A 16,436-nucleotide genomic window follows, 5' to 3' on the forward strand; every position below is an offset into this window, starting at 1 on the left:
AAATGTGGAATTGATACATCCTAAGAAAGCACGGTTTGGCAGTGAGGGAACAGGGCTTTGTTCTCTCATAGGGAAAACTTACACTCCAGGCCTTCCTAAGAGACACCCTGGAAATACTGTTTTACACTTCCATGGAGGTGATGACTGTGCTGTGGCTGTTTTCACACTGTTGCTTATCACAGAAATGCTGACATTTCTTGCAGTCTAGTTTTCCCAGTGCTGCTCTCTGTTGCTCGTAATTTTACAGGTTTTTGTGACAGCTGGAGCTCCCCAGCCCAGCCAGCACTGTTCCCTCAGGGTCCTTCCGCTGTCAAAAATGCTGGTCCTGCTTGGTCAGGTCTGACTCTGTGGCTTTTTCAGACAGGGTTTTTTTGGCTCTGGTTTGGCTTCACGTGTGGAGTGTCCAACGTGTGACAGCAGCCACATTTTTTAAAAAAGCATTTCAGAGATCTGCTTTGACACTGGTGGCTGATAGTTCTGCTGAGATCACCTGGTGCTCTGCATCAGGATTGTGTCTCTGTGCTGCTCTGAGGAAAACCACAGCCTTGGGCCAGAGAGAAACTTCATGTTTCCTGAATCAGCAGTGAGAGAGGCTGCATGGAGCTCTGCCCCTGCTGGGCAGTGGGGAGGGTTTGTAGGTACCATCCCTGTTGCTGCTGATCCAGGTTAGAATCACAGAATGGTTTGAGGTGGAAGGGACCTTAAAGACCATCCGCTTCCAACCCCCTGCCATCATGTGCATCATGTGGGAGCAGCTCCTCTTGGATTTGAAGACAAAATGGTGACCTCCTTCTGCCTCTCTGGCAAAATGAGGCATTTGTTTTACAAATGTAGGTAATTGAGCACATCACCTGGTAGGAGCACCATGGCCTTGCCACAGGAAAGTTGATTATATCTATGAAACGCATAAAGCCCTTTGAGTTCAAGCCAGAACAGCAAGAGCTTCTGAAAGAAGACAAATAGGTCCATGGGCAGGGACACCTTCCCCTAGACCAGGTTGTTCCAAGCCACATCCAGCCTGGCCTTGAACACTTCCAGGGATGAGGCAGCCACAGCTTCTCTGGGTAACCTGGCTGCCCACAACAGCTGATGGACCAGTCTTCCACCCAGCTACTCACCTGAGCTGAGAGACATCACAGAAATGATATATTTTATAAATTCTTTTAAGCACTTCTAACACCTTCCCTGGACAGAGGAGAATGAGCAGCTGAGGGCAGGAACCACTTAACCCCCCACAGGCATGGTTCCTTCAGCCATCTCTGCTGCTGCAAGGTCAAGTGAGAAGTAACACCTGCTACCACCTCTGTGCAGTGGATCTTTTGATAGTGATAACTGTTTTTGCTGGCCATGGAGGTCTGGTGAAGCACAGCACTGACACAAAGGGTCACAGCTGGCTGGGCTGGGTTTACACAGCACCTGTGCAAGAATGTCTGTAGGAGGAAAAGGAGAACAAGGTGGGAAGGTTAAGAGGCCACAGGGACTGGTTTTGTGGAGCAGTTGACACTGGCTCCAGTCCAGGTGATGGGCATTTCTGAATGCCTGGATAAAAACATGATAGGGGACATAGAGCAGACAAGAGTCAACCAGCCACACACAGAAATTATCTCTGGAAAATACAAATCACATTAGTTTAACCAGATGGTTAAACTGGGCTGGGTGCACAGAAGAAGGCTCACAGTGCCACAGCAAACAGGTACAAACCACTTGTGCTGCTCTCCTGGATGAATGGGGTGTCCAGGGTCAGGGACAGAACTTTGCCCAGGCATTTAGGTACTGGGTCTGCTACAGGCCCCTCTCCTCAGCATGCAGAAAGGTGCAGGGTATGTGCCTGCAGCATGCTGCTCCTTCATAGCTCCACTCCGAAGCACCACCTGACAGCAGGAAACAAAAGGGACTTACTTGTCCAGGAATCAACCATTACTTTACTTGTACATGTTTGCCCACAGCTGAAAGGAAGGGGAGAGCCTTAGGATCCCTTTCCTTGACTTGGGCTTATGCAAAAATTTTGAGAATGGGGAACAGAATAAAAAATTGCATATTATTAAAAGGAGGCATATTCATGTTAGTGCAAAGGAACCTCAATAACTGGAGGAGTCAGTCCTCACGCTGTTGAGCTGACTATTAAAATGGAGAAACAGGTATGACTGATTGCTGTTTGGGGGGGTTTCCCCCTGAGGAAAGAAGAAAAGTATTTACTTGTGCATAAAGCCAGGAACTGGAAGGGGAAGACTTTTCCCATTAGCCCAGTGCAGCAGAGCAGGGAGCTGGGTTGGTTTGCACAAGTAGCCACAACTCAAAACCTTGAGTTTTATTTCCCAGCACGGATTTCAGCTATACAGAACTAGGTTGCTCGTGGTTAAACACCTTGCCCAGAACCACATCTGTGTTGCCCCAGGGCAGGGAGAGGCAGGTGGCTGCTGCTCGTGGCCTGTGCTACCAGCCAGCATAGACTGGCTCTGTGTGTTCCATGCCCCCGTACGTGGGGTGTCCTCCCGGGCCCCGGGGCAGCAACAGAGACCTCAAGGATTTCTTGCTGTGCTCTTGCCGCTGTCTCAGAATTATTAGAAAGACAACAATGATTCCACCTGGAAAGAATGAAAGAAAGGAAGGGTAGTTAGTCACAGATGGGAAGTTGAATCTCACACAGGTGATGTTTGCTCCAAGACTTCTCAGCTCAGGTATTCCCTTCTGATAAAATTAAGGGAGTTTTTTCTCCTACATACTCTGTCCCTCTCCAAAGAGATGGAAGAAAAAAGGTTCCACTGGCAAAAGTAACACTCAGCTTCATTCTGGAAGCTGCAAGGGATAACAACAAGTTTTATTGAAATAATTCAGTAACTTGGTTTCCTACTCCCATTTACTCGCTGCTCTCTGGAACTGTTTTCCACTTGGCGTCTTATTCACTGCAGACCCCACCAAAAGGATCTTGTTGAGAAATTAGTTTGGCCTGTGCAGTGCTTACACTGAAGCACAAGAAGTAACTTACCTAGATTAACTCTGAGTCTAGACTGAAATCAGGGCTGTCAGAAAAAATTACTTTTGGATTGGGCATGGACATGGAAGTAATTGGCAAATCTCAAGTACTGCGACATTCTGTTCGTTTGTTTCTGGCAGAAGCATCAACAGAGAAAATTGCTCTGAACAGAAGAGCACAAATCTGTCGCTGTGATGCAATATGGCCAGACAAATACGCCCAAATTTCGGTTGTGTGAGCAGACAGTCTCATGGTAAACACTTGATCTGTGAGACCAGCCGTGAAAAACCCGCGGGTTCCTGCGTGGGCTGTTTCCTTTCCCCCTCTTTGCAGCAAGCTCTGGGAGAGGCAGGAATGCTGTTCCCTGACCCTCAGACTTGTTTATCACAAATGCTGGTTAATGAGCCATTGTCCCTCTCTGGGCAGTCTTTTCATACACTTCAGTTTAATCTACTTTTTCAAATTAATAATTGCTTCAGATGGCATCTGTTTTGGCAGATTTTTGGACAAGAGCCTGGTGTGAGGGGATAGGGGTCAGTGGAGGAGCTTTCTCATGGCGCCAAGCCACAGCTTGTGAGAGTAACCTTCATCTGCTCCCACCAGGCATTCCAGCCCCATGGGGACAGAGTCAGAGGGTGCTGCTAGAGCTCCTCCAGACCCTGCTGTCCTTGTCTCCTCCCATGAATCCGTGGAGTCCCCTCCTCAGCTGCCAAGAGATCAGTGTGATGAGAGCTCTGCTTTGGTGTTGGAGAAGCTGTGTGTCTTTTTCACAGTGGGGAGTAACACATGCATTTAATCTCCCCTCTTTCTCCTTTTTAACAACAGCGAGCCAAGTGGAGAATGGGTCTTCAGGAAGTACATAAAATACACTTGAAACACAGAAACTGAATAAGAGGCTTGTTGGATATTCTTTATCCTCTGATGACTTACTCATCTCTGACTTTGCTCTCTTGACACAAGATTTTCATCTCTGGTAGTGTAAGGGGCACTTTGGGATTGCTCTTCATCTCTCTGGGCACAGGATACAGATTCCTCCTCCCTCCTTCCTCATCTGCCCTTTCTGCAATCCACACCAGTAACAGTTGCTCATTTTCATCATAACTCTCTGATTAAATCTCCCCCCAACTTTGATTAAAAACAAGAGAACTCTGTTTTTCCTTTTCCTGAGACTAAAAATGCATATTTATTGTTTTGGAACAATAATTCATGGTGCAGTTTCCCAGTTGCAAAGCTCATGCACTCATTAGCTTGCCCTAGTGAGCTAATTTACAGCAGGTGGCATCTGAAGGGACGCTCCCCACACTCAGCAGGTCCTGACTGTTGGGTACAGGGTACATTTGGCATCAGTACAACCAACACTATGAGCCAGCAGCTCCCCATGCTGCTGGATGCTGTGGCATGACTAGGCAGGAATGCTTTCAGGAAACAGTCTCATACCAAAAGGAAATTTTCCTTTTTCCTACTTTTGTGCAGCCAAGGAATCCCTGTTTGAGGGTGCACACACACCAATGCATTCCAGGGACAAACAACAAGCATTCAGCACTGTGCCACCTTCCTTCAGAGCAAGGGAAAGGACTGTCACTGGCATTGAAAGCAGCCACAAGGGCTTTCATCAGAAATCCAGCATTCCAGAAACACAAAATACACCACCCAGAGAAAGCTTGGTTCAACACAGAGCTGCAGAGGGGTGCCTGGTTTTACCAGAGGACAGAGAGGACCCTGACCCACCTGCTGAGAAGGTGGCCAGCACAATGACAGTGGCAGGGGTCAGCTGGCAGGAGTCCCCTGCCTTGTACAGGAAAAGTTCCATGCAGTAGGTGGGCTCCACGCTGCCCCTGGGGCAGAAGGCATCAGGAGGGCACTTGACTGGGTTCACATCTGGGCTCTGCCCAAGAGAAGAAGTAACTCAGCACCAACAAACTGCAGAAGGCAACCAGGGCAAAGGAACATAACGTTTTAGCATTAGGAGGAAAAAAAATAAATAAAGGAATGAACCTGTCATCATTATTCAGTCTTGTCTGCCCCTGCAGTGTTAGAGTATGGGGAAGGGCAGAAGGTGTCATTAATACATCAAACCCCCTCATTAATGATGCACACACCATCCCCTCATGGCCCAGTCAGAGCAGGCAGCTCAGGCACAAAGCCACACTCCTGGAACCACAGTTTTAATCATCTCCCTGCATCAGAGCCCTGTCTATGTTTAAGATAAAGGAAGCTCAGATTACAAAAAAAAAAAAAAAAAAAAAGTGTTAATTGCAGTGTATTTAGCTTGTCATGGGAACGCTCAGGTTAACAAAGGCTGCCCCAGCTGATGGGGACTCACAGGGCAGTAGTGGTTTTCTGGGCACAGGTCACAGCTCTCCTTGCCCCGCTGTAATTGGTACTCTCCTGTCCTGCAGGCCTTGCATCTGTCATCACTGGGACCTTTGAATGTACCTAAATAGCAAATAAGCAGAATATTAAGGCCTGAGACTAAGCCCCAGGACCTTTGCAATTGCTTATGGATGAATCAGCTTTCAAAGCCACAGGGAGAAAGAGCATTAAGTTCTCACGTGCGTAACAAAAGCTGAGCCTGGACTTTGGTCCTGGTTTGGGGGCAAAGGGTCAGAACAGAACAAACAGGGACTAAAGAATATTTGGGGTCAGACCTCAGCAAACAGAGCAGTGTGAGTAGGAGTAGTGGGAGAGGGGTTTAGTAGTGAGCTCTGGCTTTAATGTAGAGGGAAGATGGGAGCTGGAGGTCAGCAGTGTTTCATCCTCTCCAATTCTGGATTCAAACACCTTTTCCAGCTGTTTGAAACTTGCTGAGCAGACTTCAAAGCACAGCTCAGTTTCCCAAGCTTTGTGGGAGAGACGGGTCACAGAAGTTCCAAGTCTCAGAGTGGTAAAATGCTTTCCTGCATGTTTAAAATGCTTGGCAATGAGACGCCCCCGGTGCTGTGTCCACACTGGAGGCTGCCCACTGCCATGGGCTCTGCCAGAGCTCTGCCCAGCCCTGCTGGCTCACCTGCTCAGCCTGGTGCTTCAGACAGCACAGGAAGGAGCACGGCCACGTCCCTCGCATCCCCTCCCCGTGTCCCTCTGCCCCTGCAGAACATCTATCTCTGAGAGCAAGGCTGTGCTTTCCTCAGCAAAGCCACCACCACAAAGATGCTCTTTGCTGGAGCTGTTACCCAGCTGTGAATCTGGGCTCTCTGGCACGTCAGGGACCAGCACAGCTCCGAGCCTTTAACCATCCTGGTGGGAAGGTGTGGCACAGGCACGGCCTCCGCCAGCACCCAGTCAAACCATCCCAGCGCGATCCCTCACTGCCAGGGCACAGCTCTGCTCTGCAGGGACCGGCAGCCCCTGGGCTGGATGAGATGAGTGGAATGAGCCACTGGAGCTGTGTGTTCCCAGCCAGGCACAGCCTCTCCTCTGGCTGCAGTTACCTGCCGGGCAGGCCTCGCACCGCTCCGACGCCTCCCGAGGAGCCTCCTGCCCGCCGGGGCACGACTGACAGGCCGAGCAGCTGCTGGTGCTGGGAGGGGAGAGGAGGCAGGACACGCTGTAGGATGAGCACTTCCAAGACCAAACCAGCCCACCAAAGCCAGCTCTTACAAACCGGAGTCTTCAGTCAACCACACCAGCCAGGAACTTTTGCTGTTTTGTGGGTGTCTGTCTCCAGTGAGATTCTCACAGAATCACAGAATGGTCTGGGTGGGAAAGGACCTTAAGGATCATCTCATTCCCACTGCCATGCCATGGTCAGAGATGCCTGACCAGGTTGCTTGAAGCCCCATCCTGCAGCTGAAATGGCTGGTGACCTGTCTTTGAGCACCACACTGCTGGTTCCAGCTCAGTGGCTAAAACAAACCCCCCTCCTCCCTGTCCACCTGAGGTCCCGCACCCCAGGAGGCTCCTTACTTGCAAAATGACCCCGGCCGGCAAGGCAGACAAAAAGCTGCATTTTGCTTGGAGCTAAAATAGCCTGAAAAAGAGAAGAGTAAGGCTTCGGGGTCCTGCCTCCACATCTCTGCCCCACACTGCTCTGTATTTGATTGTGCCCATTTTACAAGCAACCAAACAACTCCCCACAGCACGCTTCAGGTGGCATTTCAGGGGTTAATTTAGGATTTTTGGGGTGATATTTGTCAAAGCTCTGAAAGAGCAATGGAAGTTCCTTGCTGCCCTCTGCCATGCTGAGGGATGCACGGGGGGCTCTGGCAGATGCCCCAGTGGCACATCTCACATCACTCAAAACCACACCAAGGAGACAGAGAAACCTGCCACCCTTCCCAGCACCACAGGCTAAACTGGAATGAAGCTGGAATAGGTGATCCCAGTGCCAGCTCCCAAGTTATTCAGCTGGATATTATTCAGGTCTCTGACCAGGGGAAACCTCTCCAGTCACCCCACCCTTCCAGGCCTTCCCCCACCCCAGGAGGTCTGGGGTGCACCTTCCTCCCTGCAAAAGGAAGGACACAAGACCCACCAGCCAAGGTGGCTCTGCTGGTGCAGAGCCTCCCTCCCTGCACAACAAGGACCAGGAAGACGTGTACAGACCCTTCCCAAGGCACAAAAAAGAGTGAATTGTCCCAAAGTTCCCAGGGGCCAGCAGGATCCAATTTGTGAGTCTCACCACACCAACAGGAAAGCTGAGAGAGCAGCACTTGGGAGTTCAGGTGGGTTTGGAGGTGCCTGATGATGCACAGCATGGTCACTGCCCATATGGGACAGAATTAAGCTTCAGAGAGGAGCTGGACATGGTGTGGGTAAGATCTGCCTCAAACCTGGATTTGCATCAAGCAGCAGAGGCTGTGGCAGAGCAGGATGAAACCAAACCCATCTCCCCTCTCCCTGCAAGGCAAAGGATTTTTTACTTTTATACTTGCAGGATTTAGGGGCCACCCCCACAGACTCCCCTGTTGTCTAACACAGTGTTCAAATCTGCTGAGTAAAGGCAGTGACAGACCCCATCGCTGTCACCAGTCAGATTTTGTTCCTCCCAGACTCAGCAAGTGACAGCCAAGGTTTGGGCACAGCCCAGCAGCTCGGTGGGTGGATTTTCAAAGGAACAGTTGTGCATGTTCAAGCAGGACCCCATTTTGGGTGCAGAGGAGCTGCTGCACTGCATGTGTTAATTAGGGTTTTGCATAAGTAAGTGCTGTTCTGTTCTGCACATGCTGTTACCCTGTCTGCAAACACATTGTACCAGCTTGAGTGGCATTAGCCAGGTGCAAAGCAGCTCCTTTTTAAAACCCCAGTTTGAACGTGTGGAAAATAAGGAGAGTATTACACTTAATATTCAGACTGCAGAAAATTGTCTAAATGAAAACAAAGATGGTTTAGACTCATTTTTGCTATCAGAAATAGTATTTTATTTTCCTGACAATGCTCCCCCCTTTGTGCTAAAACTGAATTTCATAAAACTTTTTTCCAGACTTTCATTGCAGAGTTAGCGTTAACTTATTGCAAAAACAAGCATGGAAGCATGGCTGAGATCTGCTCTTTTTATTTTAACAACAACAGAATAGGTAAGAGATCTGGGCTATTTTTAACCTGGTTACCCTTCAGTGCTTTTAAGTTACCTGGTAATTACATCTGGCCCTGGGAAAAAGCATCATGTGATGAAAATGCATTTGGGTTGAACACAAACCAAAGCCTACCTTGCTCACAGGCTCTGCAGGCTGCAGCCCCAGACTCATTAGCAAAATGTCCTGGTGGGCAGGGAAGACACACGGTGCTCCTTGGGAAGCTGGGAGGGAAGGGAGCAGAGTGGGACACAATTTTAGGTCACCCAAGCCTCTGTCCACTTGGAGAAGATAGAGCAGAACATGACACTGACAAGTCTAGAAATGGAGCAGTTATGAAAAAGGAGTTCAGACAGAAAAACATCAGTTTGAACTCACCTGAATGTTAAAGGTCCACTGAAAAAATAAAGTTTTCTGTATTATTAACATTAGAGATGCCCTGTGCCTGTGAGCAATATGGAAAGGGACCATCTGAATTGAAGGTCTTGAAAAATATGCTGTGGTCAGGCTTAAAACCTTTGGCTTAAAGTCAGACTCTTAAATCCACTCTTGAAAATCGAATAGGGAAGGTGTTTGCTGTTCAGCATCCATCAGTGATTTCAAAAGGAGCTGCTCCATTGCTGGGAATCAGGAGCTGAAAAAAGGACCTAAACCAAAGGCAGTGACGTGTGAGAGCCCCAACCTTAAATAGCAGGGACTGTGGGAAAAGGGAGGCAAAATGTCCAGGAGGAGGGGGAGGAAATGAGGCAAAGTCAGGGGAAAAGGAAGCTTTTACATTCATCACTAACAGAGCCAAATCCCCCCTCAAGTATGTGGGTATGGGAATTTGATAACATACTCAGAGACACTTTGGAGGAAAACAAGGACATGCTCTTTGATTCCTTCAGAAACTTCAGGGCTGGATGAGATTTGCAGAAAGAAACCAAACCAGAAACCCCCAAACCAACTGGAAACAAACAAACAACAAAAAACTGGCCTGCCAGAGCCACTCAAAGCTGTGGGGAGGCCAAGTTCTCCAAATACCACAGAAATGTTTAATGGCACCTTTGAAGCCCTGAGGCCCAGGCAGCCACCAGGAGATGGCAATGCACACACTGCACCCCCAGGTGCCCTCCAGAACCCCCCACCTTTGGTCCCTGCTCTGGCACACACCAACCCAGCACTGCTGCCTGACCCTCTCTGGGCCCTGGCCCTCTCCCACATCCCAACACAGCAGCTCTGTGTGCCCTGGAGACTGCTCCTGGCTGGTTTTTAAAACAATTTGGAGGTACATTTTTAAGGCAGGTTCTCACAGCACGAACTGCAAGGGGGGAGCACAGAGGAAGATCCTGCTGGCACCTCAAACTCAGGGGCTGCTGCAAACAATCTGCACAGTCAGGTCACCTTTCCTACAGCCAGATTTTGTTGCCAGTCCCCAGGACTGATCCAAATGGAGCTGCCCTGCAATGGACACAGTCCTGGGTAGGCTCTTGCCCCCCCTCCTGTCCTTGCCACCACAGAAAGGGCACAGCTCACTGTTTGCAGACATGGATACAGCAAGAGAAAATCCGATAAAACGGAGAGAGCAGCACATGCACACGTCCCGCAGCCAGAGGACACTTGAACAGCATCCCTGGGTGAGTCCTGGAATTGCAGGACTGGGCTCCTGGCTGGGATGTCTTGTCAGCTTTTCCACACTCCATCAGCTGAGGGTATTGCTTTAGATGCCAGGGACTCAAATGTAGTGAGATGCCTCGGGGGTAAGAAAAGAGGGACTGAGAAAGTCATCGGGCAAAGCAGGGAGATGGAGCCTTTTGGTCAGACACAGCCTTCAGAAAAGCTGAGGAGGTGAACTCACAGCTCACTCCTGTCTCCCCACCACAAAGCAACATGTTCCCTCAGTGCAGACAAAAGACAGGGTGATACAAAAGGAGAGCCCAGAGAGGAGCAGCCTTCAGCACAAGGACATCCACACCAAGATTTCCTGATGAGGAGAATTCAGCCTCTGAGAAACAACCCTGGCAGCACTTTTCCAACAGCCCAAAGGAAGAGATTTTTACAGCTGGGAAGTGTTTGTGGTGTACCACAGTCACTCACCTGGTGTAATACCCCTGTGGGCAGGGCAGGCAGGATGGTTGCCCACTTTGGGGCTGGTAGTGGCCAGGTGGGCAGGGGCTGCAGGCACTGGGATCTACACACGAGCCCCCTGTGCAGCATGAGCAGCTCAAGGTGCCTAAATCAGAACAGAAAGTCAGGATCAGGATCAGGCTTGACTGCAACCTCTGTGTCTGCCAGGACAGGTCACTGCCACAAAGGCAGAAGCTTTGGGATGCAGTTCCCTGGCAAGGCACTCTTAGAGGGTAGAAACTGTAATGTTCATGCTAATTATGCTGCTGTCCACTGTTAGCAAGCTGCAGAACAGCCAAAAGATGATCTAAGGAGTCAAGGCTGTCAGTGTGGATCTCCAGTAATTAAGCTGACTGCTTTTTCCTTCTTTAATTTGAGGGTCCAGGAAAATTTTCCTTGTTTTCCCTCCAACACACAAAAAGATTAAAAAAAACCCAAAAACAAAACAAATAAATAAATAAAATTAAACCAGTATATTTCTTTAGATTACTGATAATTTAAGCTTGTAGGAAGCAGAACTGTTAAGTAAAGCCCCAGAGTCGAGGATCTGCCTTAAGCAGCAGCAGCTTTTCTTTGAGCACAGGTACATTGCATGCATTCCCAGCAGGCAAGTTCTGCCCCTCTCTGCTCCACAAAACCAATCCCAGCCACACAGAGGAACTGGGTGGGATTTACTGCAGCTGCACCACCAACACAGGCAAGAGAAGGCCCTGTCAAAGAAGGTCCTGCATAAAAGGGAGGTGAGAGAACTCCTGCCTTCTGCAGATTCACCCTAAAGCATCAGAGCTGCTTTTAAAAAGTGCCCTGCAGTGCAGGGAACAAGCAAAAAGTACATGGCTTGTATTTTGGAGAATTATTTTCTTTTTTTGAGATTTTTTTTTTTGTGGGATGGGGTAGTGGTGTTTGAAATCAAAACCCAACCACGTTACAACGAGTAACTTCTGGGAAAGGTTATATTATGCACTGCTGACCACAGCAGAGTTTGATCAAGGATTTTCTCAAGGCCACTGTAAAAGGCTGCCTCTACAGCAGATTCTCTTTCAAACATTCAAGACAGCTGGAAATTGACCTTGTATTTGGCCCTGGACCCCAAAATTATGTTCTTCTGCCAATAAATCAAACTGTACTTGTGATACACTTTGTGCCACAATCCCACTACTTTGTCATCCCACTTGGAAAGCCTCAGGAAGACCAAAACACAGCACAAGGCCAGGAAAGACCACATCTTTGATTTCAGAAGGGTGAAATGAATTAAGTCCCTCTCCTGCTGCCTGTCCAAGCTTCCAACAAGAGCAAGTTTTGGCTTCACCTCCCCTGACAAATCCCTTTTCCCTCTAACACAGAAGATGGGAGCAGGGACCCTTACCTTGGGTGGGGACTGTCCCAGGGGGGCAGCGGGCACAGGCTGTCACATTCACTGTGCTGCAGCTGGAGGGCTGGGGGGTGGTGGGGAGCAGAGCTGATGCTGGGACCCCAGGGGATGTGGTCATTCCTGGAGGGGACGCTGGGACACCGCTGGATGTGACTGTCAGTGCTGCAGACCCTTGAGAGGCAGCCCTGCTGCCAGAGGTGGGGGCGGTCCCCGTGGTGGTGGGCAGAGTCTGGGAAGGGGATTTTGTGCTCGGATCAGCAGCTGGAGCTGCTGTGGATGCAGCAGGGTTTGCAGTGGTTGGGGTCAGTCCAGCTGAGAGTGTTGCAGGAGCAGCTGGGGGAGCAGAGGCTGCAGCAGTGGTTGCACTGGGAGGTGCTGGGGTTGATGCAATGGGAACCTCAGTGCTGGCTGTACTGGGAGGTGCTGGGGTTGATGCAATGGGAACCTCAGTGCTGGTTATCTGGCCTAAAGCAATACCTAAGAGAAGAAAAGACATAATTAGTGGCTGAATTGTTGTTCTCCCTTTAATGAGGGCTTCTCATTTCGGTCTTTATCGACTGCTTAAAGCACATAGGCTTGTTTGATGTCCAGAAAACTCCCCTCTGCTGTGTTCAGAGCAAGGATCTGAGGCAGCATCTGAGCATGTCTGGCACATCAGAGACTTACCAAGGAAATAAATGAGTGGGTCCATGAGGCCACAAGTAAGTAGATGCCAATGGAGGTCTGAGATGGTGTGAGAATTGTCTGAAACAGTCAGTTTTGTTAGCTCCTTGAGACTGTTTATGCTGGGATCTCATGACAATCTGATTTAAGATGATTATCAAATAGCTGACTGCTTTATCCCATCTCTCTTAAACAGATCAGCCAAGAAAAGATGGGCTCAGGGGTTTTTTAAGCTGTCTGGTGCTACATCCAGTAACCAGAAGGGAACCTGCAGGCCAAGACTTGCTTTAATTCTGTAATCCCTTCTCAGAGTGAGGATTGCTGCAGCCTGTAGAGAAAGGAGGTATTACTGCAACTCAGGTTGTTTTGCTGTGTACATGGTAGACTGGAACATCATCTGGTGATGGAAGACATCCCTGGGCACAGGCATGGGTAACGTCCTCCAGTGTCTAACAGAGGAGAGACCCATGGAACTGAGCATGGAAAGCAGCAGGTCATTGTTAATTTAGCAGTGTGGTACTAAGCAAAGGAAGAAAAGCAAAGCCAAAACAGGCAGCTTATACCACAGCAGCTGTGCCACCAGCTGGGTTCAGGAACTCGGGGCAGATTTACTCAGTACTTACTGCAGCTTCTGAAAACACTCAACCTTACACAGCACCAATAGGCAACTGGGGCTGATACTGTGGGGTGTAAATGCTCTCCCAAGCAGCACAAACCTGCTAAGCCCCCTTGGCAATCCATACCCTGTGGCACAGAAAACACAAGGACCCCTAAGAAATTGATTTGTGGTTTTCAAAGAGGTCAAAGAGTGCAGCTGACACCTGACAGCAGGATCTAGGTGAGGAAGGACATGGGCAAGGTGACAAGATGGGCGACAGCACAAGCTGTCAGGTGTCAGACCCACATCCCTGCAGGCTCTTCCCCAGCCCTGATTCACCCCCAGCCTTTAACTTCTCTTTCAATTTTGTACCCACCATGCAAGGCCAGGCACGTGCTCAGTACCATGGTATGGACATCAACATCAACAGGCCAAACTGGATGGCAGCTCCAGTTAAAGTTCTGCACCAGCATCAGGCCAATGGATAAAAGAGTCTTTATAAGGTTGTGATCACATGGAGACAGTTTGCTGGGAGTGCTCCCTCCTATTGATGATTGCCTGCTTTGTGCCAAAATCCATCTTGGTGTAATTACTGAGTAAAGCAGAGGAGCTCCCAGCCATCTGAGCCACTGCCCAGGTTTTAAAGAATTTATGGAATACTTTGAGTTGGAAGGGACCTAGAGGATCATGGACTCCAGCTCTTAAGTGAATGACCCATATGTGGATCAAACCCACAACCTTGGCATTATTAGCACTGTGCCAATAATGTTCAGCACCAACTGAACTAAATCTCATTTTCTATTTGTAGCCCTAAAACAGAGACACCAAATCTTGCAGTGATCAGTTTGTAACATGCTGGTTTGCCCAAGGCTCAAATCCAAGGGACAGGGGTGCCAGCACTGGTCCAGGGGAGGGAGAGCAGCTCCACAGTGCCCACACTGGGCACTGCCACTGTGGCCATGCTGCCACCCAGAACCAAGATGCACAATTCCCCTCATCTGACTCCCCTGCCTCAGGGGCTGAAGCCAGTCTGCTTGATTTTTCCTCACCTCTGGCAACAAACTGAGTCAGTCCTGAGATCCATTAAACTGATCCAAACATAAACACTAGCATAAGTTAAGAGTGCTGTCAAATTCCCAGGAAAAAACTTTCAGGAGGACCTCTGAGATCAGAGACTGATCTGCCACAGCTCCCTCCTGTCCCCAACAGCTCAACTCTGCCAGCCAGAGACACTGCAGAGGTTTCAACAACTTGGACTGCCCACAGCTGGATGATTTTTGTTGTTGTTGGGGTTTTTTAGTTGAATATGTTTCATTGGTTGGCTGGTTTTAATGTCAAATGGTGATGCTCTTAAGAGGAATTTTTTAAAATGGAAAGTAGATTTCCACAACACATTACCGGAAGTAATATACTTGTTCGCAAAACTTCAGTATCCATCAATAACCTTTTGGTAGCCAGTACTTCTTAGTAATTTAACAATTTCTGGAGAAAAAAAGAAGTTTTCAGCAGGCTGAAAAAAATAGTTTTGAGCACTAGTAAAGTGTTTGTGTATTTTACCAGTTATAGTCAGTCACAGGTGTGAAAAACCAGTACTCAAACAACCTCAGCTTCATCAGACAAACCATTTTCTCACCTGCATTTACACTGTCTACATCATGGAACAGCGATTTTACTTTGTAGACATTTATTATTATTATTATTATTACTATTATTATTTTGTTAAGGAGCACTGTGAATCATCCAAAGTATCTCCAGGGAAAATTGAAGGATCTGTTATTTTGCGTGTGGCACCTTGGTATGAACAAGAGCCTTGAGGATGTCAGGCTGATCTCTGAAAGATCAGAGAGCTGATCTTTCCCAGCCTACCAACAGGCATCCTGCTCCTTGGGGTTTAAGATAAAGCCTCTACAAATCCTCAATACGCAGAGTAATACAGCTCTAATTCTCCTTTTTTTCTTTTCCTCTTGTATGAGCAAGTTTCTGTATATACTGCATGCACCCCATTTCCAACACTGCCAGTGTTCCAACACTTCCTTCCTTCCCTGCCTTCCCCCAGCCCTGCCCAGGGCTCCCACAGGCCCATGGTGGCTTCACCCACCCGTGTGCTCAGCCAGTGAAGAGAAACCCTGTGTTGGGAGGACTTACCTGTTAAACACACCATGGTTAAGCTCCACAGCAGAAGACAGGGCCAGGCACTCATTTTTCCCTGAGGAGTAACACAGCCTGTCAAGAGGCAGGATCAGCAGCTAATGCCCTCACCCAGCTGCTCATTCTGCTCCGCTTTTGTGCCCAATTTTGTCACCTGACTGATCATGCGGCTCAGTCAAGTCAACCTCTCCCCAACAAAGGGGGGTTTATATTCGGAGACTGCAACAGGTCTTGAGACGATACGGCCTCCTGAGAGCACAGCACACAGCAGGCACCCAGAGGAGCAGATCTCCCCTCACAGAACTGCAGAAATCCGTGCGAGAGCAGTGCTCTGGAGGAAGTGGTGGCTTCGGGGAGGGATGGGCAGAGCAGCCTGGGAACCCAGCCTGGCTGCGGGCCAGCCCCCCGTGACCTCGTCAAGTGAGAGGATCTCAATTTTTAGACGCACAAGATTTCCTGAGAGAAGAGAAACGAGAAAAACAACCCCAGAAGAGTTCCTATTTTAACCGGGGCCAACCATGCTGTAGCCAGAACGCAGCCTCTGGTGAGCACGGAGCTTTCCCAACCAGCATTTCATTCCTCTCCCTTCCCCGTTGCCCCCACGGTGTCCAGCTTGATGCATCAACTTGTTATCAGGATCAAGCTCATAGATCCTGATGATTGTGATTTTGAGGTGAAAGCATTAAGTTTAATGAGGCCCCACCCCATTTTCCATGTGTTCCAGTGTCTGTGCTGCCTGCTGGGCCACCTGAGGACACAGATGTCCCCATGTTTTCCTTACCTTGCAGCCCTGCTTTGAAAGATCCCCCCCTTTCCCTCTGCCCCCACTGTTCAGCAATCAGCATTGCCAGGCCCCTGCTGTGAGAGGATTTCCTTTAGCATTCAGCTGAATGACACATCTCACATGTCACATCTTTGCCCAAACTGAGGGAACAGAGAGCTCCTCATACAGGATCGTGGATGCTCCACACGCAGCCCCTACAGCTGCACATTCAGTGAGATCAGGCACTGTCATGCACTGTGTCCTTTGTGCTCCGGGACCCTCAGTAGGACCCAACATGA

At 49.1% G+C, this 16,436-nt stretch overlaps 1 protein-coding gene across 3 annotated transcripts; it reads right to left on the minus strand.

The window, feature by feature from the left end:
* Positions 1-33: 33 nt before the first annotated feature.
* LOC106628631 (uncharacterized) lies at positions 34-15,694 on the minus strand. 3 transcript variants are annotated; one of them, XM_088056795.1, is made up of 10 exons: positions 15,529-15,694; positions 15,372-15,432; positions 11,960-12,442; positions 10,564-10,699; positions 8,623-8,711; positions 6,881-6,944; positions 6,406-6,494; positions 5,298-5,410; positions 4,703-4,859; positions 34-2,585 (listed from the first exon to the last, which is right to left on the minus strand). In XM_088056795.1, exons 1-10 carry the CDS (start codon positions 15,538-15,540, stop codon positions 2,434-2,436), a joined length of 1,356 nt encoding a protein of 451 aa, XP_087912921.1. In that variant the 5' UTR covers positions 15,541-15,694; the 3' UTR covers positions 34-2,433. The 3 variants fall into 3 exon arrangements, with proteins under 3 accessions (XP_087912921.1, XP_087912922.1, XP_087912923.1); XM_088056797.1 differs by lacking the exon at positions 34-2,585 and having other exon boundaries at positions 4,710-4,894; XM_088056796.1 differs by lacking the exons at positions 4,703-4,859; positions 6,881-6,944.
* Between the last annotated feature and the right edge of the window lie 742 nt (positions 15,695-16,436).

Source organism: Pseudopodoces humilis, chromosome 6 (assembly GCF_049639895.1).
Source record: "Pseudopodoces humilis isolate 2021_Gansu_Grassland_sample_001 chromosome 6, ASM4963989v1, whole genome shotgun sequence".
NCBI lineage: Eukaryota > Metazoa > Chordata > Aves > Passeriformes > Paridae > Pseudopodoces > Pseudopodoces humilis.

Bases quoted from the DNA above. Each gene is read 5' to 3' on its own strand.
- LOC106628631 (XM_088056795.1), bottom strand. The intron at 4,860-5,297 runs GTGAGTCCCCAT...TCTCTTGGGCAG, and splicing joins CAGAAAACCACTACTGCCCT to AGCCCAGATGTGAACCCAGT. The intron at 2,586-4,702 runs GTGGGTCAGGGT...CATTCTTTCCAG, and splicing joins GCTGGCCACCTTCTCAGCAG to GTGGAATCATTGTTGTCTTT.